Source organism: Heloderma suspectum, chromosome 3 (genome assembly GCF_057233095.1).
Source record: "Heloderma suspectum isolate Gila_16-S chromosome 3, 16-S_ref, whole genome shotgun sequence".
NCBI classification, from domain to species: domain Eukaryota; kingdom Metazoa; phylum Chordata; class Lepidosauria; order Squamata; family Helodermatidae; genus Heloderma; species Heloderma suspectum.
In genome coordinates this window covers 26,465,714-26,490,392 of record NC_139460.1, presented here as the reverse complement: position 1 = coordinate 26,490,392, position 24,679 = coordinate 26,465,714, and the positions used below count along the sequence as shown (strand labels likewise).

At 44.8% G+C, this 24,679-nt stretch overlaps 1 protein-coding gene across 1 annotated transcript in view; it reads left to right on the top strand.

Annotated features, from left to right (window-relative positions):
- Nucleotides 1-9,871: 9,871 nt before the first annotated feature.
- MMP20 (matrix metallopeptidase 20) overlaps nt 9,872-24,679 on the top strand; it is a 38,102-nt gene continuing 23,294 nt past the window's right edge. Inside the window, exons 1-3 of the mRNA XM_084842672.1 lie at nt 9,872-9,997; nt 13,443-13,687; nt 24,366-24,514. Of these exons, the coding sequence (XP_084698798.1) occupies nt 9,872-9,997; nt 13,443-13,687; nt 24,366-24,514 (520 nt within the window). The remainder of the gene's footprint in view (nt 9,998-13,442; nt 13,688-24,365; nt 24,515-24,679) is intronic.

Below are 24,679 nucleotides of genomic sequence, written 5' to 3'. Positions count from 1 at the left end.
TGACAAGCCTCACAGTACTTTTTATGGCAAGTCTTTAACTGTCCAAAGTTCCAGTCTATGTGCAGAGTGCCTCTAACAAAGAAGGCTTTGGGCCATAAAGAAGGGATGTTTTTAACAAAAGCTCTGTGTCTCTTCATCAGTTCCAATGGGGAAGGTGTAACCTTACACCTCTTCTAGATTCCTCCACAGATAAGAACAGAGCAGTGCTGCTCAGCTTTTCAGCTGTGATGCTTTTCTTGTTTTTTTTACAAATCTCACTCTTTTGTCAGGTCCTCACAGACACCTTCCAGCCTCTCTGCTTGCTAAGGCTAAACCAGCCACGGCGAAGGGGGGTTAGGCAAGTCCCCCTTGGCTCTGCTCTGAGTAGGCTGACAGAGATAAGCTTACACAGACCCTGATATTTTAAGAACTTGTTCTGTCTTTGTTTCTTGATTTTGCCACAGTCTTTAAGACGTCAAACAAATCTCTTTCTTCAGAAGTTGCAACGTTTTTCAACTGCTTTTGCTTCTTCTAACAAACTTGGATACGGTGGCAGACAAACTGTCTCTGGAGGGCCCCCTCCCTCTCCCAATAACCTCTCCTCCCAACCTAACAGACCGAATAAGACCGGGGGGGAGCTCAGGGCACCTTGGGCAGGGTCTCCCAGTCTTCAAGCTCCTTCCGTGGGGCTTGAATCAGGGAGAACAGGGGCTTTGGGCTTCACCTCGGAGCATACCATCATGACTTTACAATATTGAACTTTATATTCAACCTTTTCTCGCCTTCAGTGGATTGTGGTTGGCACTCATCCAAATGCTGATAACCTCACTTTCCCTGAGGCAAATTGATTTCTTACTACTTGATTCAGACACCACCCGGGGTCTCTTGCCCCTGTGGTCCTTTGCCAGTAACACATTTACACATTTACACTTCTGTAACTAAGGGGGATTCTTTCCGCACCAATTCAACCAACCATCAATATAGGTGAATTGATCCCATTGCCCATTATTCACCACATTTTTATATACAGCATTTACAAGATTTACACCAAAGGATCCTATGTCTGGCCAACTAATTCCAAATGCTGGCCATTCCAACTGACAGAGTGTAACCAGCTTGCCTTTCGACATCTTAGTACACAGAGTCTGACAAACCTCAGACGCTTGACTTTGCTAAAGTTCTTTAGCATGCATCCCAAGGGAGTGGCAGAGCTTTCTAAACGGGAGCTACCCGCCCCCCTTGTGCCTACCTCTATTTGAAACCATACATGGAGCCTGACAAACCTCCGACACTTACACGGAGTCTGACAAACCTCGGACGTTTACACAGAGTCTGACAAACCTCAGACGCTCCGAAGGCAACTCAAACAGAAAGACAGAAGGGAAATCAAGTACTTACTCTGCCCAGCACCCTAGTGCCGTCTCTTCAGGACCGTTCAGCCTGGTTGACTCAATCAATGGAGTCCACGCCTTTAACCTCCTGGGTGTCCCGACCCCCGTTCTCTGGTGCCGTGGCAGACCTCAAAGGCGGTCCGGCGCGCCCCACAGGCACCTTTGCCGGTTCTGTCGTTTGACCCCAGGGTGGTCCAAGGGACTTCTGACTGACTCGCCAGTTTGTTGCACAAAATGCTAGTTTCGCCCCCTGGAGGCTAGTCCAATTTGCCCCAAAGAGGAGAGTCAACTTCAGGCTGGGTCCAACTCGATTTTATTGTTTGCAAACAGTTCGACAAAGGAGCTCACGCTCAAAAGCAGAGTCGACCCTGGGCAACCCCCGCGTTACAGTTTTATCACCTCAGCTTGCATTCCTCAGCCAGCGTGTCACTTTGATTGGTTGCTAGCAGTTTGCTTGGCAACCTTATCTTAGGGTTACTGTCTGCTCATTCCAGGCATGCGCAGCTCTTACAATACTACGTGCTGCTTAAGACACATACAATGGCTTTTAGGTTACATTTTTACTACACCTGTGACTGAGAAATGTGCTCAGGCATTTACATGGCACGCATCTGGCTCGAATGGAGGAAAGCCTTTCCTTGGCAAGTTCATAGTACTATGCCAGCATTACACATTGACGATAGGGCGCCATTAACTTCTATTACTAGCTTATCTCCAATCTTTTTGAAAGGGGGATAAAGGGGGAAACGCGCAGGAGACATCCTGGAGGTTGACGACATCATGTAAAGGACCCGCAAATTTCCATGAATGACCACTCACGAGCGTGCGATAAATTGCTCGTGTAAAGATGCCCTGAGATCCCAGAGGGCAGTGCAGAAAATAACGGGCTAGATGAAGCAAGGGACTGACTCAGCAGAAAGCAGCTTCAGATATTCATCGCTTGCCCCTGAAGAAGGCAATCTGCCAAAACATACTGGGCATATTCATCACCACAATAAATATCTTCTTCCAGTTTGTGGTCTTGCTGTTTCTCCTTTTTTCCAGAGTTGCCAGAACAAACAGTGCTAACCATGATTTTCCAGGAAAAGTCCCAACCTGAACAGAAAGCCTATGTCGTCTTTCCTCGAAAGAGGATGCTAATACCCAGGAACCTTTTACCTCTGGTCAAATGCTCCAGCCAGCAGCTCTGGTGGCTTGCCACATAGGGTGGCAGTGCATGGATCTGAGATTTCCCACATACATAGTGCCAGCAGCCCTGGGTTGAGAGTCATATGCCCCATCCAGCCCTCCAGGGTTCCCTAGATGGCCACGCCCAGTTCCACTCCCCAAACCACTGATGGTTTGCTGGTTTCCCAGCTTTTGCATGGCTTTCCCCCCATTTTAAAAGGTTGAAATGCCTCAGCTTAGTTACAGCTGGTATGAGCTTGATCTAAAATATGCTGGTATTTTTACTGTTTTTGACTCTGCCCTTTCCCCCCACCCCTTTTGCCTTTGACTCCACTCAACACTGGAATACAACCTGCAAGAAATTTTCTGAAATTGAACTCAGCCCCCCAGTTGAAAGAGGGCTGACAGCCCTGTTTTAGATCGTAATGTGTACTACTTAACTTATTTAGAAATGTGGTTAGCCAGGGCTCTCCTGCTCTTCCTGTTGAGTGGGGCCCAGACCTCTGCCCCGAAGTCCTGCCCTTATGGCACCACTGGTTTTGCTCATATTGTTAGAATAGGTAGATAGGTAGAGGTGTACAAAATTATGCATTGTGTGCAGAAAGTGGAGAGGGGGACATTTTTCTCCATCTCGCATAATACTAGAACCCAATGGTGTCATCCCGTGAAGCTGATTGGTGGGCGATTCAGGCAGATAAAAGGAAGGACTTCATCACACAGCACATAGTTAAACTATGGAATTCGCTACCAGAAGATGTAGTGATGGCCACCAATTAGTATAGCTTTAGAAGAGGGTTAGACAAATTCCTGGAGGAGAAAGCTATCAATGGCTACTAGTCCTGATGGCTACATGCTACCTCCAGTATCTGAGGCAGTATGCCTGTGTACACCAATTGCTGGGGAATATGGGTGGGAGGGTGCTGTTTGTGGGTTTTCTGTGAGCAGCTGGTTGGCCACTGTGTGAATAGAACGCTGGACTAGATGGACCCTTGGCCTGATCCAGCATGGCTCTTCTTATGTTCTTATGATTATCTCCACTGTGAGATGCTTATGTAACTCCATGTCAAAAAAAAGTACATGCCAAGGGAACTGAAGATATGAAAATCAGCATTCTTTGTAGGTAAACATGAAAATAGAAAAAAGGAAGAGAGAGCAAAAAATTCAAAACTATAATTAAGTCATTTTCTGGCTTTGTAAGAATGAGGTTCTCCACATTAAAGTTTTCCCGTCAGGTGTTTTTACTGAAACATGGACAAGCCTTTTCTGTATTATCACCATGCATTCAAAAGCAAGTTGGCAGACACATTTAGGAATGTAAATGTGTCTGCCAACACATTTACCCATTCACACCTCCTGAATCTGAACGTGAATGCAATCTGCAGTCAAAGCTCACACATTCCTGTGCATGTGATGCTGTTTGAGGGCGGAGTGGGCGGGTGGAGATGTGTTCAAAAAATCAGTACATTAGAAAACTGAATATGAAAAAATGCATACCTTTAGGAAAGTGTGCACAACCACACTTTAATCAATCTAATATTGCATCATTTTGAATGCACACTCAAGAACGCAATTTTCACATGAAAAGAAGGGGGTGATATGGACATGAGTTGGAATGAGCTTCAAGGTGGAATTCAGAGAATCTCAGTGGCTTGAGTTTTGCTGATTTCCACATCCCTAGGCACATTCCATATTCTTTTCTCATCTTTTCCCTTTCCATTTGAGGACGGGCATAATTTAAATATCTTGTCCCCAATCCAGATATCATTTCACGGAGAAACATGCATGCAGCCCAAGATCATGGCTTAGGATGATGAGCATTTTCATCCACATTACAACACAGAGGGAAATGCATACCCCCATCTGCAACATACTGTTGAAAAGGAAGAAATCTGCCTGCCTGTTGTCCACTATTGAACTGGGGCAATCAGATTAGGAAACCCCACTACTTAGTGGAAGGGATGTAACTAAGTAAGGGCAGGGTTTCGGATGGTTGGGAATTTCTGGAGAATAAAATGTGAGCATCAGCTCTGTCTCACATGTGCTAACAGTATAGCTTAAGACAGCATATGTAAAAGAATCAGTGTTGTTTCGTGTGCACTAAAGTTCATGTCCTCTGGTTACATGATGTATCCCACTTGGATTAGTGCAATACATTCTACATGGTGCTGCCTTTGAAGGGTGTTCAGAAACTGCAATCGGTTCAAACTATAATAACTAGGTTGCTCACTGGGACAATTCTTGCCAATGTTAAAGCAACTGCACCAGCTCTTGGCCCATTTCTTCAAATTGCTGCTTTGAACCTGACAAGTTTATCTTAAGGACCATCCTTTCCCACATAAACCTGTCCAGATGTTACACTGTCCCTCTGATGCCCTTTATTGGGTTTTTCCCACCTTTGGAAGGGGCAGGTGATTACCTGGGATGGGGTACTCTCAATGGTGGTGACCTGTCTTTGAAATGTCTTTCCCAAGGAATCCCACCCAACAGCAACCTGGCTGTCTTTTCAGCACCAAGTAAACTTTTTATTTGCTCAGGCCTTTTAAATCTTCTGAAAGGGGACTGTGGGAGAGGAACTATAACTCAGTGGAAGTGCACGGGCTTTGAGTTGTATCCAATGTGAGTCCTACTTAGAGTAAACCCATTATTCTCAGTGGCACAGTTAGGGCTGGAGCTTGGGGCCAAATTCCAGGGACCCTCAACCCAGGCCCCCCAAAATGACCATCCAAAGAGCGGCAGGTGATCAAGGCAGCAGAAACAAATTCCATATTATTCCGCAGTCATGATGGTGCTATGATTTTAGTGAGTTTAAAATGCAAAACTGCACATGCTGAGAGTTGAGTTGTTGTTTTTAATCACGTCTGGGGAAGATTTTTTTGTTATGGTTCTATTATATCAGGAAACACAGAAGCAGTTGTAAAGATGGAATGGGAGCAGGGGTCGAAGAGAAATGTTGGTCATGTGCTTCACTACTGAAGTAATACACATGACCATTCAAAGAGGGCCCCATAGGACTGTTATATCCACCGTCTAAGATTATCTAGCTGCCCCTCTGATAGAAATGTATGGGCCATAAATCAGACTAACACTGCATTCAACCCTTTGTACACAGATGATCCCAAGTTCAGTCCCTTCTAATCTCCTGTTAGAAGAATCAGCTTGCAGATAAAGGTTTTTTGCCTGAATCTCTGGAAAGCTTCTGGCAGTCAAAGAAGATATCATCATCATCATGTATATACCACCTCATTTGCTAAAAAGCCATCAAGGCAGCATACAACAATTTGAAACAATAAAACCTTAACACAATAAAAACAAGAACACTAAAAATAGTCAAACATTAAAACAGCTACATAACTTAAAGGCTAAATTAAAATAATAATGCTAAGCTGGATGGACAAATAGTTGGTTTAGTGCAGCTTCCTATGTTCCTTCGGTTTTAGATTCACATTGTTAATTTAATGTGACACTGGCTTTGTTTTAAATTTAATTTTATTCTACTCTGCACTTTTAAAATGTTTTATTGGGGGAGGGGGTTATGGCTCCTTTAATTTTTGGGAGTTACTCTGAGGGGCTGAAGCATGGGGGTACAGATGGTCAAAATAAATAAATAAATAAATAACAGTGTGTGTGTTCTTATGTTATTCTCTCTCTCTCTCTCTTTCTCTCTCTCTTTCTCTCATATAGAAGGATTTCCTCTAATGAAAACAAACTAACAAAAACATTGTTGAATCCTTTTGATCAAAGCTGGTGTTTCTAGGAGGATGCATGATCACAAGTAAACCTGTGGTTCAGAAACACAAACATATCCCAGGGTATAATTAGCATGCCTAAAATGGACAGCTGGAACGGATAACCTGTCAATTTGTTTGCCTTTTTAGCCACACCACCTGAGAAGAGCTGAGAAAGTATATAAATGCAGATGGAAGAGTGACACCCACATTTGCAACACTTAAATAAGCCCTTAGGTGTCATCAGGAGAGTGCAGATTATACACAGCAAGTATACCTTGGCATCGGAGATAGTTCACAACATTATGTGGCCAGCCACGAACACAAGTTTTTTCCTATTAGCTTGTATCCAATGTTAGTCCTACTGGGAGTAGACTCGATGAAATGAATGAGACTTAAGTTAGACTAACATTGGATACAACCCATTTCCCATATATGCTTTGGGAAGTTTTCAATGGCCATGCCTTCCCATTTCATGTATATCATGTGCACATGCAGTGAAAACCCTCCTATATTATAGTCATACATTATGAACTGATCGTCATAATACCTTTAGGGCATGGCTCAGTCCATGTGCTAAACACAGTTATATGTGCAGTTCTCTGCATGTGGGAGGCCAACAGGAGAGCGAATGGGAAATTCCAGTAGGAAAGAACTCCAACAATAGAGGCCAACCAGAAAGAGAAGGCTCCAGTAGGACACTCAATTGTGTCCTAAGTATTTATATAGTGCTTTTCCTAAGTACATCCTAAATATTATCTCAGTCATTCTTAAAACAACCCTGTAAGAAAGATGTGCTGGTATTATTATATTCCTGTTACAAGAGCCAACGATTCTGCTTATTATGCTCACACTTGGGGAAAGGGGAGAAATTTGTTTGGTTCACATTGTTATGAGAACGTACCATACTCGCACTTCCTGAATCAATTCACAAACCAAAACACAGCTCTACTGTGATATTCACATTTCTTCAAGTGTTGTGATGCAGTTTACCAATAAAAAAGGATGCACAAGTTGTTACTTTAGGGCCCACAAAAATGTATATATTAGTGAAAATAACATACAAAAACACATATTAAGGGAAATTGCTTGCAAACAATACACATATTAGGAAAAAGTGCATGCAAAAATGTGTTTGTTGGGACAAATGTGCATGAAAATGCATTCAAATTTTTGTGCAGACTTTTGTAAATAATCCTGAACCAGTGCAGAAACAGGACAAAATGAACTTGAGGTTGGAAAAATGAGAAACGGAGTAAACCCAAAATTGACAGACCCATTCCACCCCTACTCACAATATCCAGTATTCCATTACTCTCTGGTGAGCATGACAAGCTCCAACCTTGGACCTCAAAATACCTCTGAAGCCCCAACCTTGGAGCTCCAAATGCCTCCAAAGCCCAGCACAAGTTCAAGGTTGCAGCTCCAAGTTTGAGAGGAAGGCTTGAGCTTCCTTAAGTGCTCTGCTTCTGAAGAACTTGGAGCACCTCAGAAGTGCAGTGCCAAAACACCACAGCCCAACCTAGTCCCCATCCTAGAGCTGGGGATGGGAGTAGCGATTCTCCACACAGTTGTGTTGGCTTTCAAGGCACTCCAAGGGGTTGCTACGAAATAGTTGCTTTCAACATGATTGCCACATTCCTTCATTCTCTCCCTTCACAATCAACACACTCCACGATACCAGGCTTCAGGCTCACTACTGTATTAGTTAATGACCAGGTTCCTTACAAAAAGGGGCCGCGGTGGCTTAGTGGTTAAGATGCTGAACTGCAGACCGGAAGGTCGGCAGGGCAGCAGTTCGAGACCCGAGTGCCGCGTGACAGAGTGAGCTCCCGTCTTCAGACCCAGCTTCTGCCAACCTAGCAGTTTGAATTTGAAAGCAAGAAATTGCAAGTAGATAAATAGGTACCGCCTCGGCGGGAAAGGTGACAGCGTTCCATGCACCTCGGTGTTCAGTCATGCCGGCCACATGACCACGGAAGCGTCTTCGGACAGCGCTGGCTCTTCAGCTTAGAAATGGAGATGAGCACCACACCCTAGAGTCGGACACGACTGGTTGGGGACATCTTTACCTTTACCTTTTCTTACAAATGCAAATTCTAGGAAACTCTCAGGCTACAGAGGAAACAGCTACTCCACACAATTACAAATACCAATAGAGGAGCTGAACTGGAAGTTAGAGAAGTTGCCGGCAGTTTGAACAAAACGTCCTGGCCAGACTAGCTTAGGGGGGATGCCCCTCCCTTCTAGCGGCTCCCACCTACATAGGCTATCACACATAGCCAACCTGGAGGAGCATCTGAGCTCCACCTCTAACTTTTCCTGCTTTGCTCTGTGACAGACCCTAGCATCCCTGAAGTCACGTCCCTCACTCTCCTCCTCCCCCGAGACCTGGGTTCTCATGGAGGAAGAGCAGGCCTTCAAGTCGAGCCATCTGTGTGCCAAGGTCTTAAGAAGAATGCCTTGCCATATTTGAGCTCACTAGAGACAGAGCCTCCTCCAGTTCTGGCTGTTCTCATTCTGAGTCTGAGCTGCTAACTATCTCCACACACTCAGATTCATTCCTGACAATGATGCTTAAATATTGCTGGCAATATTTCAAAGGAAAAACTAACTGCACTCAGAAAAAATGCTGATTTAAATGCCAAAGTGCCATATAATTTAGCAGATTGATACAACGCAACAATACTGACAGGTTGCCAATGCATCCACTATGTGCTTTCACTGTGATTTTGCATATCTCACCCAAACAAGGCTATAATTGTCATGGTTGTTCACGAACACCTTTCAAAATATATCCCAGTAAACTTACACTTAGGATAATTAATAGTAATAGGAGTTTGACAATCTTCAGATTTCTTAAAGTGTAAACACACTTACTGACCTTTCTCTGCATTACAAGTACTACTTGAATGAATATTGTTCAAGAACTGGAAGCAGATTCACTGGAACACCAATCCAGTAGACACGTATAGCTGTAACGGCAGAGAGAATGTCTGACATATTCACAGAGGCTAATCAGCCTGTCACCTTACAAGTTTTTGTATCTGTTGTGATCATAAAACATTTCTACCAAATGTCATGGTTCCAAATAACAGAGATGGCTCCGTTGTGGCTGGAATGTTGACAGATCTGTAAATGTACCCCATCCCAACTCCTTCTCTGCCTTCCTTCTATAAGGAAGGACTTCTTCACACAGCGCATAGCTAAACTATGGAATTTGCTACCACAAGACGTAATGATGGCCCCAAATTTCATATCATGAGGTTCCTCAAGGTCCCCCAATCATCAGGCATGGCTCTTCAGGGGGAACAAAAGTGAGGCTGCAATAGGAATGGGGAGGCAGAAAAGCCCCATTGCACGAGTGGGATTTCATGGGAATTAGACATTTCTTTCCTGCTGGTGATTGTTGTACGTTCAGAGGAATCAAACTTTTCCTCTATCTAAGTATTACTATGTTACCCTTTCATCAAAACTTTAAGGTGTGTAATTACCTTCCGAGACATGAGTCACCTTGTTTCTCAGTTCCCAAACCAGCTTTCCTCTATAAAAGGGGCACAGGGTCCTTCTACCTGCTCTTGTCCAGCCACCCTTTGCATCTGGGAAGAAATGGAGCTCTTTTCTATGTTTGGCCCACCTTTACTTCTGGTGCTTTCTCTGAAGTACTCCGCTGCAGCCCCTGCTCTGTTTGCCTTGTCGCAGACATCCAACTGGAAAGACCTCTATATCGCCCAGGTTGGTGATGATTTGGCTCATTTTAATGACTTAGGCTGCAACCCTGTGAGCGCTTGGGAGAGAGTCCCACTGGATTCCCTTCCAACTGAAATGAGCATAGGATTGGACCGTCAGGCTGCAGTGCTAATGAGACTTATTTGGAATTATGCTTTGCTGGCACCAGTAGGGCTCGCTTTGGATAGAATGGAGTTTCAGATATGGTTTTATAAGGCTGAACCACCATTCAGTGGTGCCGTTAGGTAATTTTAGTCTTACTGGGGCGGGGGCCTCCTTAGAATGTAATGTGTGTTACTTCACTTTATTCCAGCAGATGATGTCCTTGTGGCTCAGAAGAAACTGAGACAGGGCACGAGCAATCCTGTGGCCCCAGAGAGAGTCTGGGGGGCCATAGGATTGTTCAGATGCCCAGGACTGAGGTTGTAGACACTGCTACAACCTCGGAGCTGGGAACTGGGGCTCCCTACCCGTACCCATACCCTTGTAGCCAGACCAGAGAGGGCAGAACCGGCTGCCTTTACAAGGTCACAAATGTGAGAAAAGGGGGCGGTTCTCTGGGCAGGGAGGGGAGGAGACTGGGGTGGCTGGCCGATGAAGAATCCTCTAGCTGCCCCAGCCTTCTTCCCTCCCCCTCCCCACAGCCCCAGCTAGATGGGCGAAATCGCAGGGCGAGAGGAGTGCAGAGGTGGTTATTGCCTCCGCATGCCTCTTGTCCTGTTATTGCGAGAGGAGTGCAGAGGTGGTTATTGCCTCCGCATGCCTCTTGTCCTGTTATTGCGAGAGGAGTGCAGAGGTGGTTATTGCCTCCGCATGCCTCTTGTCCTGTATAGGATGATCATAAGCCTCCCTGTTTGGGGACTTATGATCATCGAGAGTGATCTATGCAACCCATAGGATTGCACCCTAAGCTATATTCTTTTCTGTAATTTTTATCAAGATCTCCATAATGAGTTAATTAACCCACTAATTTCTTTGTATCCAGGAAGATGCTCGGAATACTATGTTCTTTCTCTTCTTTCTGGTACAAAAGAGTTTGTTGCAGAAATTGTAGCTAAATACTTGCTGAGAGCAAGGCAAATACAGTCTAAAATTATATTATCGAACTAGACTTAACATTTCTCCTTGTGTTCTGTTTCATTGTTCCTTTGGTTTTTTTATCCAAAAAAAATCCTTTGTTTTTTTTTATCCAGTTTATCATATAAATAGAGATTCTGGATCTATGTTTTAGGACTTTACTTCTGTATGTCCAGCCATAGCTTTGTATCTTATCCTTCCATGTTGTATAGGTCTTATTGTAAGTCTGTTGACCAGAACTGTAAACTGATTGATTGCATTCCTTCACTTAGTACAAAATGCGGTAAGCAAGCCCGGCAGTGTTTGGGAGTCATTCTGCTCATTCTGCTGTGTGCGGAGCCCAAACATCTGCCTGGAAGTCCTACCCTGATGGCACCACTGCCAACCAGTGGAGGCTGGTGGCTCTGATGTCAGTGGGGCAGTGATTCCACTTCGGGTTTCAGTCAGAACCAGTCAGAACTCTAAAGGAGCTATCCAAGGTGTCATTTTATGACAATGCCAAAAAAAAAAAATGTGAATCAGACCAAAGGCCCATCTAATCTGGCATTCTGCTTCCAAAAGTAGCCAGTTAGATGCTTCTGGAAGCTAAAAAGCAGACCATAAAGAGGATGGTTTTACCCTGGTATTTTCCCTCAGCATCTGGTAGCCAGAGATATACTGCCACTTACATAGTGGTTTGACTTAGCTAAGAGCCACCAAAAGGCCTGTTCTCCATGAATGTATTGAATACTTTGGAAAAGGCATTTAATCCAGTACTCTGACCACAGCTTGTATCAGAAAAGAACATAAATTATATTTATAATAATATAAACAATATACAATAATAATATACAATATATATTGTATATTTATACAATATAAATACAATTATATTGTATTTTAAATCTTTGCACTGGTGCTCAGTTTTATTTGGTTTTTATTTATCTTTTATACTGAAGATATAACTTTTATATTGTATTTTATCATGTTGTGTTTTATTGTTTTAATTGTTGTGAACTGCCCAGAGAGCTTCAGCTGTTGGGTGGTATAGAAATGTAATAAACAAACCAACTAGTATTATGATCCCATTTGCATTAATGAAAGCCATTTCTCTAGTAAATAATAAGTAGCAGCCATACAGAGAAGAACATTATATTGCCACAAAAGGGCTTTAACTGGGTTTCCAGGTGAATGCACCATATAGTATAGTGTAGCTTCCATTTATAATTGAACTCAAGGTGCTGACTCAGAAATTCTGGGTAGTAAATATTTTCCTGACCCATTACTGCACTTTCAATACCTTCTATGTGCTCAGACTGGAGAAGAATAATCAAAGCACAGGTTTAACAGGGGCTAACTCTATCAGAAGGCAAACCAAGGCTGGCTGATTAAGGTTGCAGATTTGGAGCACCATTGGTGACCAGCCAGATGGGCGATTAATAGAATTAATTAATTAATTAATTAATTAAAGCGCACCAAATCACCATTGAATTAAATATGATATTTCACTAGGGTTGAGAAAGCAGTATATGGCTCTTCCTTCTCAGGAGGCAAACATCTCAGTCAAGCTTTGGTTTTAGTAAGTACATGTATCAAAACAAAATTTGGGATAAAATGGCTTCCTTATAGGATGGTCACCATGTGTCCTACTTTACAGAGGTCACCCCTCTATTTAAAAGGTTATTGGAGGAACAGTCCTCTATTTGAAGGCATCTTCTGTTTGAAGGACTGTCCAGTTTAAAGGTAGGGAACCCTAAGAAAGGAGAGCAAGGGCCTTGAAGCTGTTCATCTACAATTTAGCATTTGAAAAGCAGCCTGAGCAGGCACACTGGTCACATGGTCATAGTCAGGGAAGAGCGAACCAGCAATGTTTGATTCTCCAAACATCATGTCACTGCTCATCTCGTACCCCATTCCCATTTGTGATCACCACTCACTCTGAGCAAACAGGAAGCTTGCACATATCAAGCAGTGATCAAACGGGAGATTTATGCAAAGCTCCCCAAATTCATGCTAATTTCCTCCATAGACTAAAACAGCTTACTGAGGACATTTGTGCAAATCAAATTGGGAATGAGACCAATGCAAGCACGTCTTGGACCATTTGCGAATATTTTTGGCAGTCATGTGCCTACGTTCACATTCAGAGCTTCCAACGGGGCATGCTTGCATGTTTTGCGAGCAAAACCAAAATTCTCATACATCCCTTCCCCATGAAAGTGTATTGTATATTTCACTGAAATGATAGTAATTATTTCTAAATATGCCTCTATTAGCATATGAACATTTTATGCAAATGTGCATCCTATTTTGTCCCCTTTTTTCTTGATGCACTACCTCTCTTTTGGCGATGCATGACTGGACACCGAACTTCCTTACCTTTCTCTGCCTTTAGGAATACCTTGACAAATATTACACACTGCAAGGAGGACACCAGGCTGGAGAATTGACAAGTGGTGACAATTCCATGACAAGGAAGGTTAAGCAAATGCAGGCCTTCTTTGGCTTACGTGTTACTGGGAAGGTGGATTACAGCACCATGGATGTAATAAAGAAGCCTCGGTGTGGTGTCCCTGATGTGGCAAACTATCGCCTTTTCCCAGGAGAACCGAAATGGAAAAAAAGTACATTGACGTACAGGTAATGAGTTGACCTCAACTACAATATTTAAAATTACTGGAATATTTAAAATGTAAATATATATGTTAAAAATATACAATTCTGAGCTCTTTTGACAGCTAAGAGACTGATATTACAACATTGGGAAGGCAAAAAACTCACCTCCTATGACACAGTGGATTGAGGACCTAATAATGCTATCAACATTTGAACAGGTAGTATATAGGTGCCATTCATGAATGGCCATATACATGGACACTTGGTCTGCTTTTGTTGAAGTGTATGCATAATCTCCTGTCTTCTTCTTTAGAATGTTGTATTTAATGGAAACTGATATTTTAATGCATGCAGTTGCAGTGTTGCTGTTCTGCCTTCCTCTTTTTATTTTCCATGATTTGTTTTGTTCTGTTAAAATCACAGAACATTAATAAAAATAAAATAAAATCTATGGGCAGAATCCAATGGGGTGCTTCCAGTCTACCAGTTATCTTCCATCCCAACGATTGCATTGTGCAAGCAGGACTCACCACTTACACAAGGGAGATTTAGCACTTCTGGGGCAACCTGAAACGATCAAAATCGCTCATTTCTGGAAGAAGGCAGGTTGGCAGAGCTCATGTAAGGGAGCTCTGCTGACCTGCCTCCTACCAGAAATGAGCATTTCCACTCATTTCAGGATGTCCCCTAGAAAGTGCTAAATCTCCTTTGCATAAGCACTGGGTTCCACTTAGAATAGAATCATAGAATCATAGATAGTAGGGTTGGAAGGGGCCTACAAGGCCATCGAGTCCAACCCTCTGCTCAATGCAGGAATCCAAGTCAGAGCATCCCTGACAGATGGCTGTCCAGCCTCGTCTTGAATGCCTCCAGTGTGGGACAGCCCACCACCGCCCTAGGTCATTGGTTCCATTGTGCAAGTAGTCAGTGGTGCCCACCATGTGCTTAATGGAATCGGCAGGGCAGAAAAGAATTGGTGGGGGCATAAGCGCCTTGTTGGATACTGCCCAATACATTTAAAATGTAAGATATCCCCTCTTCTCCACAGCTTAGGTTTCTTCTTGTTGTTCAGCAATCTACACACAGCAGATTTCACTGAAGGACATCCACATCTGTCACTTTTCTGTGGGATGGGGGGAATATCTCCCACTTTCCTTATTGGCTCTAGAAGGGCTCAACAGATTGCAAGATTGGTCTTCATTGTATTGTCCCCAAGGGCCAAACTACATGTGATCTTAACTGCATAGTTCTGCCCTCGGGTGCAGGGTTGTTGTTTTTTTCATAACTTGTCAGCATGAGGTCTCTAATCCCGATCGGGGTCCTATTGTGGCAACTAGGGAGGTTTTAACAAAGAGGTGTCAAACCTCAGACCAGGGAGCCAAATCCAACCCACCTGGGGTCCCAACCTTGCCATCCAGTGTAGTGCCAGTGTACACTACACTGAGAGCCAGTGTAGTGTAGTGGTGAGAGTGACGGACTGGGAGCCGGGAGATCCGGGTTCTAGTCCCCACTTGGCCATGGAAGCTCACTGGGTGACTTTGGGCCAGTCACAGACTCTCAGCCCAACCTACCTCACAGGGTTGTTGTTGTGAGGATACAACGGTGAGGAGGAGGATAATGTAAGCCGCCTTGAGTTCCTTGCGAGAGGGAGAAAGGCGGGGTATAAATGCAATAAATAAATAAATAAATAAATAAAATCCAGAATTCCCCCAGAAGACCATGCTCCTTCTCAGGACCCACTCCCTTTAGCCTAACCACCAATCATTTGGTAGTTTCCTGTCTTTTGTGAAGTTTTTTCCCCGTTCTAAATGTTTGAAATGCCTCTCCTCAGGCTTACTTGCTGGCAGTAAGAGCTTTAAGCTACAATATGGAGGCTTGATTGTTTGTTTGTTTGTTTGTTGGCCCTGCCCCTTTTGCTTTCAGCTCCTCCCACTGGAATGTGGGTCCTAAGAGCATCTTCAAAATGGCATTCAGCCCTCAAGATGAAAGAGAGACTAAAACTTGCATATACCTCTTAAGGATATATATACCTATACATCATGTCAAAGACTGGGAAGGGGCAAGACTAGAATCATAGAATCATAGAATAGTAGGGTTGAAAGGGGCCTATAAGACCATCAAGTCCAAACCCCTGCTCAGTGCAGGCATCCAAGTCAAGTGCTATGCTGTGACTAGTGCTGTGCTGAAAATTTCCCCCACATTGTTTTGACCATTCTCATTCAATTTGATAGACAAAAAACTGCTTTTGAAAAGAAATTCAGAGGAGGAGAAATTTTGGAGAAATTCTCAGGGGATGGGTTTGGGGTTCTGGGGCTTGCCTTACTTAGGAGGTGGTTGAGGAATGAGCACAAGTGTCCTGTCCTTCATTGTACAATCATCTCTTTGGCAGCCTGTAGCCTCCTCAGCTTCCTACACTTCAGCTAAAGCCCAATTTAAAGCACCATGAGGTAATTCCTTCCACAGTGCTTTTTCAGATCCTTGCAGCCAGCCCGGGAGGCTAGCTGTGATTAGGTAAGCTCAGAAACACCTCAGAAATAAATCATAAAACATCCTGAATTAGACAGAACAATAGAAGCCCCCTTTCATGGGGGAAGAAAACTTTCTGGAAACTGGAGGACAGATTTTGGCAAAGCACTAACTCCACCTCATCCCTGGAGCTTGACACAACACTGCCCCCCCAACACACACACACCTGCATTGTGGTGGGTGCAAACTGGGTGCCAGCCTGCCAAGACAGCTGATGCTGTTGCAGCACAAAAAAACCCCCAAACCTTTACCAAAACCAAAATAAGCAGTGCTACAAGCCTTGCCAATGGGGAGCCCTACCTGGGAGAAACTGTTGAGAATTTCTCCTCCCCCTGGAGAAATTCGGTGAAATTATCTCCCAGATTTCTCTGCCCACAAATCAGGTGGAGAATTTTGAGAGGCCGTCTGTGCACAGCTCTAGGCAAGACTGTTACCAATTATGTGAGCCAGGATCGGCCTCACACATAGACCCCATTTGGACATCACACACTCCGCCCTCTGCTCCCCTGATGTTGCCATGAGGAGAAGTTCAGAAGTATTAACTTCCAATTTCAGTTTACTGCAGTACAGTCTGTCATCTAAACCCTAAGCTATTGTTTCAGACAGGATTCTTTCCTAGGCCTACTTAGAGATGCTGGGGATTGGACCAGGAACCTCCTGCATGCAAAGCATGTGCTCTACCTCACAGCTTATCCTCAGGCCCACATCATAGCATGTCTGGAATGACATGGAGGTTGGAATATGATGAAACAATCATGCTCATTCCCAGTACACATGTATGGCTGTATCTATTGGACTTGGATCCATCCCATGGGAAAGCATAGCCTGCATCAGAAATCATTGGATGAACGTTTCACAGTAATTTTATTTATTTATTTAATTTCTTAATTGCCCATCTGGCTGGTCACCCAGCCACTCTGGGCGATGTACAACAGTACAAACAATCTAAAACAGTAAAATTAAACATTAAAACATCATATTTCTAAAAATACCCTTGTGATTCAGTCGTTAAGTCATGTCCGACTCTTCGTGACCCCATGGACCATAGCATGCCAGGCTTTCCTGTCCTCTGCTCTCTCCCAGAGTGTGCTCAAGTTCATATTCATTGCATTAGTGATGCTATCTAGCCATCTCATCCTCCGCCGTCCCCTTCTCCTTTTGCCTTCAATTTTTCCCAGCATCAGGGTCTTTTCCAGGGAGTTTTCTCTTCGCATTAGGTGGCCAAAATATTTGAGCTTCAGCTTCAGTCTCTGTCCTTCCAATGAGCACTCAGGGTTGATTTCCTTTAGGATGGACTGATTTGACCTCCTTGCAGTCCAGGGACTCGTAAGAGTCTTCTCCAGCACCACAGTTTGAAAGCATCAACTCTTCGGCACTCAGCCTTCCTTATAGTCCAGTATAGTAGCCATACGTTGCTACTGGAAAAACCATAGCTTTGATTATACGGACTGTTGTCAGCAAGGTGATGTCTCTGCTTCTTACTATGCTGTCTAGGTTTGCCATAGCTTTCCTCCCAAGGAGCAAGGTAGGGATGTACGAAAGTCACTTACCTTTCGCGGATTATGTTGATGGTGGGGGGGAGGCGTTCCGTCCCTCCCCCCGGAATCCTCCGCGGCCAGCTGTGCTCCGCGGCAGCTCCACAGAGCAGCCGGCCAGGCCCAGCCAGCCCAGAGCCGTCCGCAGCCGGATTTTCAGCCGTGGAGGGCTCAGGGGGGGGACCGCATACGCAAATGGCGGCGGCTACGGCTACCGCCATTTGCGTTCCTTATTTTTGCCGTCTTAATCTATGTAAATATTTACATAGACTAAGACGGCGAAAATAAGAGGAACGCAAATAGCGTAGCGGATGCTATTTGCGTTCCTCTTATATTCGCCGTCTTAGTCTATGTAAATATTTACGTAGACTAAGACGGCCCAAAATAAGAAACGCAAATGGCGGCAGCCGTAGCCGCCGCCATTTGCGTACACTTTTTTTTTTTTTTTTTACCCAGTCGTTTTAGGCTACATAAAAACTTATGTAGCCTATCACATCTCTGTAAAAAAAAACAAAAAAAACACTGCAAATGGTGGCGGCGGCAGCTGGTCAGAAGACCAGCTGCCACAGCCGCCGCCGCCGAAGCCACCACTGGAGCCGCCGCCGCCCGGAAGATCTGCCCCAGGTAAATCTCGTCCCGGGGGGGATCCGCGGGGGGTGGCAGGCCATTCCGCCACGGAGTTCGGGGAGCCGAATGCACTGGCATTTGGCCTCACCAAGATCCGTGGCGGAATTCTCTGCCATCCCTAAGCAAATGTCTTTTAATTTCATGGCTACAGTCACCGTCCGTGGTGATCTTGGAGCCCAAGAAAATAAAATCTGTCACTGCTTCCATTTCTTCCCCTTCTATATGCCAGGAAGTGATGGGGCCAGATGCCATGATTTTAGTTTTTTTAATGTTGAGTTTCAAACCAGCTTTTGCACTCTCCACTTTCACCCTCAACAAGAGGCTCTTTAGATCCTCTTCGCTTTCTGCCATTAGGGTGGGATCATCTGCGTATCTGAGGTTGTTGATAATTCTCCCGGCAATCTTAATTCCGACCTGTGATTCATCCAACCCAGCGTTTCTCATGATGTACTCTGCATATAAGTTAAATAAGCAGGGCGACAATATACAGCCTTGTCGTACTCCTTTCCCAATTTTGAACCAATCGGTTGTTCCATGTCAGGTTCTTACTGTTGCTTCTTGACCCTCATACAGGTTTCTCAGGAGACAGGTAAGGTGGTCTGGTACTCCCATCTCTTTAAGAATCTGCCAGTTTGTTGTGATCCACACAATCAAAGGCTTTAGCATAGTCAATGAAGCAGAAATTGACATTTTTCTGGAATTCTCTTGTTTTCTCCATGATCCAGCGAATGTTGGCGATTTGATCTCTGGTTCCTCTGCCTCTTCGAATCCCAGCTTGTACTTCCGGTAGTTCTCGGTTCACATACTGCTGAAGCCAAGCTTGTAGGATTTTGAGCATAACCTCGCTGGCATGTGAAATGAGCGCAATTGTACGGTAGTTCGACCACTCTTTGGCATTGCCCTTCTTTGGAATTGGAATGTAGACTGACGTTTTCCAGTCTTGTGGCCACTGTTGAGTGTTCCAAATTTGTTGGTATATTGAGTGCAGCACTTTAACAGCATCATCTTTTAGGATTTTAAATAGCTCAGCTGGAATACTGTCATCTCTGTTAGCTTTGTTGTTAGTCATGCTTGCTAAGGCCCACTTGACTTCACTCTCCAGGATGTCCAGCTCAAGTTCAGTGACCTTACTGGCTATCAGGGACATTCAGATCTTTCCTGTATAGTTCTTCTGTGTATTCTTTCCACCTCTTCTTAATCTCATCTGCTTCTGTTAGGTCCCTGCCTTCTTTGTCCTTTATCATGCCCGTCGTTGCATCCCCTTCATGGATCACTGCCTTGTTGTGGCGAAGGGGCTTGCGTAACTCAGTGAAACCATAAGCTATGCCATGCAGGGCAACTCAAGACAGACAGGTCATGGCGGAGAGTTCTGACAAAATGTAGTCCACTGGAGAAAGAAATGTCAACCCACTCCAGTATTCTTGCCAAGAAAACCCCATGGAATGTATCACAAAGGTATAGATACCCTACCCCATCCCAAATGCCTGCCTGAACAACCATGTTTTTAATGCGTGGCAGAAGGTCATTAAAGAGGGGGCATGGCGGAGTTCCCTAGGGAGGGAGTTCCACAGAGTGGGGGCCACCACAGAGAAGGCCCTCTCCCTCGTCCTCACCAGCCTAGCTGTCCTGGCTGATGGGACAGACAGAAGGCCATCTGAGGCTGATCTTGTTGAGCGGCCTGTCTGGTGTTGCTAGAGGCACTCCTTGAGATAGGCTGGGCTGGAACTGTATAAGGTTTTAAAGGTCAAAACCAACACCTTGAATTTGGCCCGGAAAACAACTGGTAGCCAGTGCAACTCCTTCAACACTGGAGTGATGTGATCACGCTGGCGGCTGCCTTTAATCAGGCGAGCCGCCGCATTCTGCACCAGCTGCAGCTTCCAAACTGTCTTCAAGGGCAACCCCATGTAGAGCACATTACAGTAGTCTAGGCGAGAGGAGAACAGGGCATGTACTACCGATGGGAGCAGATGGTCGGGAAGGTAGGGGCGCAGCCGCCATATCAGGTGGAGTTGGTACAGCACTGTCTGGCTCACAGCTGACACCTGAGCCTCCATGGACAGCTGGGAGTCTAAAATGACCCCCAAGCTGCAGACCTGGTCTTTCAAGGGTAGCCGTACCCCATTCAAAACCAGGTCAACATCCCCCAACCTCCTCTTGTCTCCCACCAAAAGTACCTCGGTCTTCTCAGGGTTCAGTTTCAGCTTATTCTTCCCCATCCAGCCACTCATAATCTCCAAACAGTGAAATGAGAGCCAGTGTGGTGTATTGGTTAGAGTGCTGGATCTGGGTTCTAGTCCCCACTCAGCCATGAAGTTCACTGGGTTACCTTGGGCCAGTCACTGACTCTCAGCCTAACCTACCTCACAGGGTTGTTGTGAGGATAAAGTGGAGAGGAGGATAACTATGTAAGCTGCCTTGTGTTCCTTCCAAGAGGAAAAAGGGCAAGATATAAATTGATGATGGTGATGATGATGATACTTTCCCTTTTAAATATTTGCATTTTACAATATTAAGAAGGTGCATTCTTCCATGCAACAATATTGTGCAAACAGGGTTAGGAAGCATCTTTGCTTGCAGTTCTAGGTGTTCTAGGAAGAATCATTACAAAATACTAGAGGTCATCTAGTACTCTCACTAGCCAACCATGCTTGAAACATATTTGAGGAAATGCTCCTAGCCCATCAACACCAATAGCTAGGTAGACCAATGTTCTGACTCGGTATGAGGCAGATATCTATGTGGTAACTGAGTTGTACATTGGATCAAATGATGACTTAAGCAGATTCACTGGTTCAACGTGCATTTTCAACGTATTTATTTATTTGGACATTTATATCCTGCCTTTCTATTGTAAAATCAAACTCAAGGCAGCTTACAATAAAGATAAAAACAACGCTAACAATAATAAGGCCTTTACACAGTACCTGCATGTAGTGTACAACCAGTGCATTCTAGATAGAGAGTTGGACAGGAGAGTTCTTGGTTTGAATCCTGGCTTATACGTGAAGTTTATTGGGTGACCTTAGGCCACTCCTTATCACTCATCCTTGTTACCCATTTGGTGCAGGTTCTGAGGTTGAATGGAACCGCATTTACAATCCTGACTTGTAGTTTCTGTGAGGAGAAAATGGAGCAAAGGGCTGGATGCGCCCAATCTCGTCTGATCTCAAAAGCTAAGTAGGGTCAGCCCTGCTGGGTACTTGGATGGGAGACTGCCTGGGAATCAGGCTTCCTGCATTGAGCAGGGGGTTGGACTCAATGGTCTTGTAGGCCCCTTCCAACCCTATGATTCTATGAATAATCTTTCATGTAAGCTGCCTTGAGCTCCTTGTAGGAAGGGCAGGAGACAGAAGTATAATACATTTTTAAAGCTCATTTTCATAAGCTTTTCCAATGGAAACAAAGTTTTTCTATGTCCAAAATGTTTCTTTAAATGAAGTGCAGTGTAGCCATTTTGTTCCCAAATATAAAACTTAATTTCTACTTAGCTCAATTAGGCTTGCTCCCATTTTTGTTTACATCCTGTTTTTTGGTTCATTTGAATGACGGAAGTGTGCATTTCTAATGGGGAAAGTGTAAACTTCAAATAGGAAATGTGTGCATTTCTGTGCACATTTTTCAGAAGTGGGCACCTTTCCCCCATTGACTAAAGCATGAAAATGCGGGGGGGGGGGCGGGAAGTGCATTTCAAAGTGTGCATTTTTTTCAAAAAATATGCTTTTTTTCCCAAACCAAATCGCAAGTCTGGGAATGTGCAAACATGTTTCCAAAAAATGCGCCCTGGTTCACGTTCATGTTTGGGGTTGCAAAGAGGGCGATTATGGATTATTTGCAAACAGAAACAAATTTCATGTACTTCCCTAGTCTATCTTAAGTCTCCATCTCATGAATAACAAAAACACCACCAACTGGAGGCCGCCTGAAAATTCTGCTTCAAGATAACACATCCACATGATGAGCTGACTCAGGCAGGAAACCTGCATAGTCATTCCTGTCTGGCTCCAGGCCTAAAATTCCTGGCATCAAGGAGACAGCCCACATGATTGGTGGCCAATCTGTAGGGATTCACTAATACGTACTACGTTAAGCATCTACCATGTGGAGCAAGGGTACCATTTATGGAACCTGGCATGGGGGGGGGACACATTTCCTCCCCACCCATCTTTCAGACCACATTCCTCAGAAACACCTGTATTTCTGGCCATTTCACTGGTTCTATAAATGGGGACTATTGTTAAAAACAATTAAGGGCACAATCCTATGGGGATAGGCAGCTGCCTCCAAACTCAGAGACGACCTCCTATCCAATGCAGGGCAGGAGAAAAACGGAAGTGAATGTTCCATTTGTGCTTCTCTTGCCCTGCATTTACGGCTAGACAGCTGATATCAGCTGTCTAGCAGTGGGAAGGTGGAGTGCGGGAGGAGGCTGCTGGATGACACATAGGATGTCTCGTACCAGCATTTCCGCCCTCCCCTCCCTGGAACGCCCCCTGGAACACCCCAATTTGGCCACTCCATGCTCCTCTTCTGAGCACGGAGCTTGAGGCTGTTCCGCAGCGCAAAGCAGTGCAGAAGTGGGGGGCGGTCAGTTCTCCAGGAACCGACCTTGGAGCACGGGCTCCAAGGTCAGTTCCTGGAAAACCAGATCATAGAATCATAGAATAGTAGGGTTGGAAGGGGCCTACAAGACCATTGAGTCCAACCCCCTGCTCAATGCAGGAATCCAAGTCAGAGCATCCCTGACAGATGGCTGTCCGGCCTCATCTTGAATGCCTCCAGTGTGGGAGAGCCCACCACCTCCCTAGGTAATTGGTTCCATTGTCATAGTGCTCTAACAGTCAGGAATTTTTTCCTGATGTTCAGCCAGAATCTGGCTTCCTGTAACTTGAGCCCATTATTCCATATCCTGCACTCTGGGATGATGGAGAAGAGATCCTGGCCTTCCTCTCTGTGACAACCTTTCAAGTACGTGAAGAGTGCTATCATATCTCCCCTCAGTCTTCTCTTCTCAAGGCTAAACATGCCCGGTTCTTTCAGTCTCTCTTCATAGGGCTTTGTTTCCAGTCCCCTGATCATCCTTATTGCCCTCCTCTGAACCCTCTCCAGCTTGTCTGCATCCTTCTTAAAGTGTGGTGCCCAGAACTGGACACAGCACTCCAGATGAGGCCTAACCAGTGCTGAGTAGAGGGGAACTAGTACTTCCCGGGATTTGGAAGCGATGCTTCTATTAATGCAGCCCAAAAGAGCATTGGCCTTTTTTGCAGCCACATCACATTGTTGGCTCATATTCAGCTTGTGATCGACAACTGAGTAGCGGCCATAGGATTGCTCCCTTAGTGAATCTATATATACTACCTATGGCAAAGACACAAATTATTTTGATATTAGATATGGCAAAAGCGCAACAAATGCCCTCAAAATACAGTGCTTGAATGTATTCAAGCAAGGCCTATATGCCTTGTGGATCTTGCCCACGACCCGCACCACAATTTGGCATCCTTGGCCACCTCCTGAGGTCCATGCCCTAGCAGACTTTGCTTTCCCTCCACTTGTTCAAGTGAAGTGACAGGAGGACACAGAAGGGGCAGCAGGCTCCACTCACCTCGCCCCCTCACTCTGGGTGGCTGTGTGGATTGGGACCAAAGGGAGAGTTGGGTGTGTGAAATGCCAGTGGTGATAGCAGTGAGAAGGATATGCGCCCACTCAGGGAGGCCAATCTTGCCCAGCAGCCTCCCAAACCTGGAGCTGGAACTGCTCTTGCTCACCACTAAAATGGACCCTCAATATGGATTCAAGGGTCTTCTATGGAGTGGCTTTTCCATGGGCCTTTTTTCCAGCTCTTTTTATGAGAAAAGAATCTCTTGTTCCAAAGCTTAAGGTCAGCCTATTATCCTTTCTTCCTTCTGTATACTGGAAAACGTTTTCCCTGCCTAGATACATTACCATCTGGTTCCTTTTATTTCCATGATTGCATATACACATCCTGAAATGTGCCCTTTTCCCTCCCCCAGAGTCAAAAAATATACATCCAGCCTAAGTCATACAGAAGTTGACAAGGCCGTGGAGATGGGGTTGAAAGCATGGAGCACGGCTACCCCTTTGAATTTTGTAAAGGCCAATTCGGGAGAAGCTGATATCATGATATCATTTGAAAGTGGAGGTAATTGTTATAGCTAAAGTCTCCCCCATTACATGCCAAACATTGGTCATTATTGTTAATAGGGTAAGTCCATTTATCCTTTGAGATGAGCTGGACAAAATGATGCCATTCATATTAACTACAGTGGCCTTCACCAGCCTGGTGCCCTCCTGGTGTTTTGGTCTT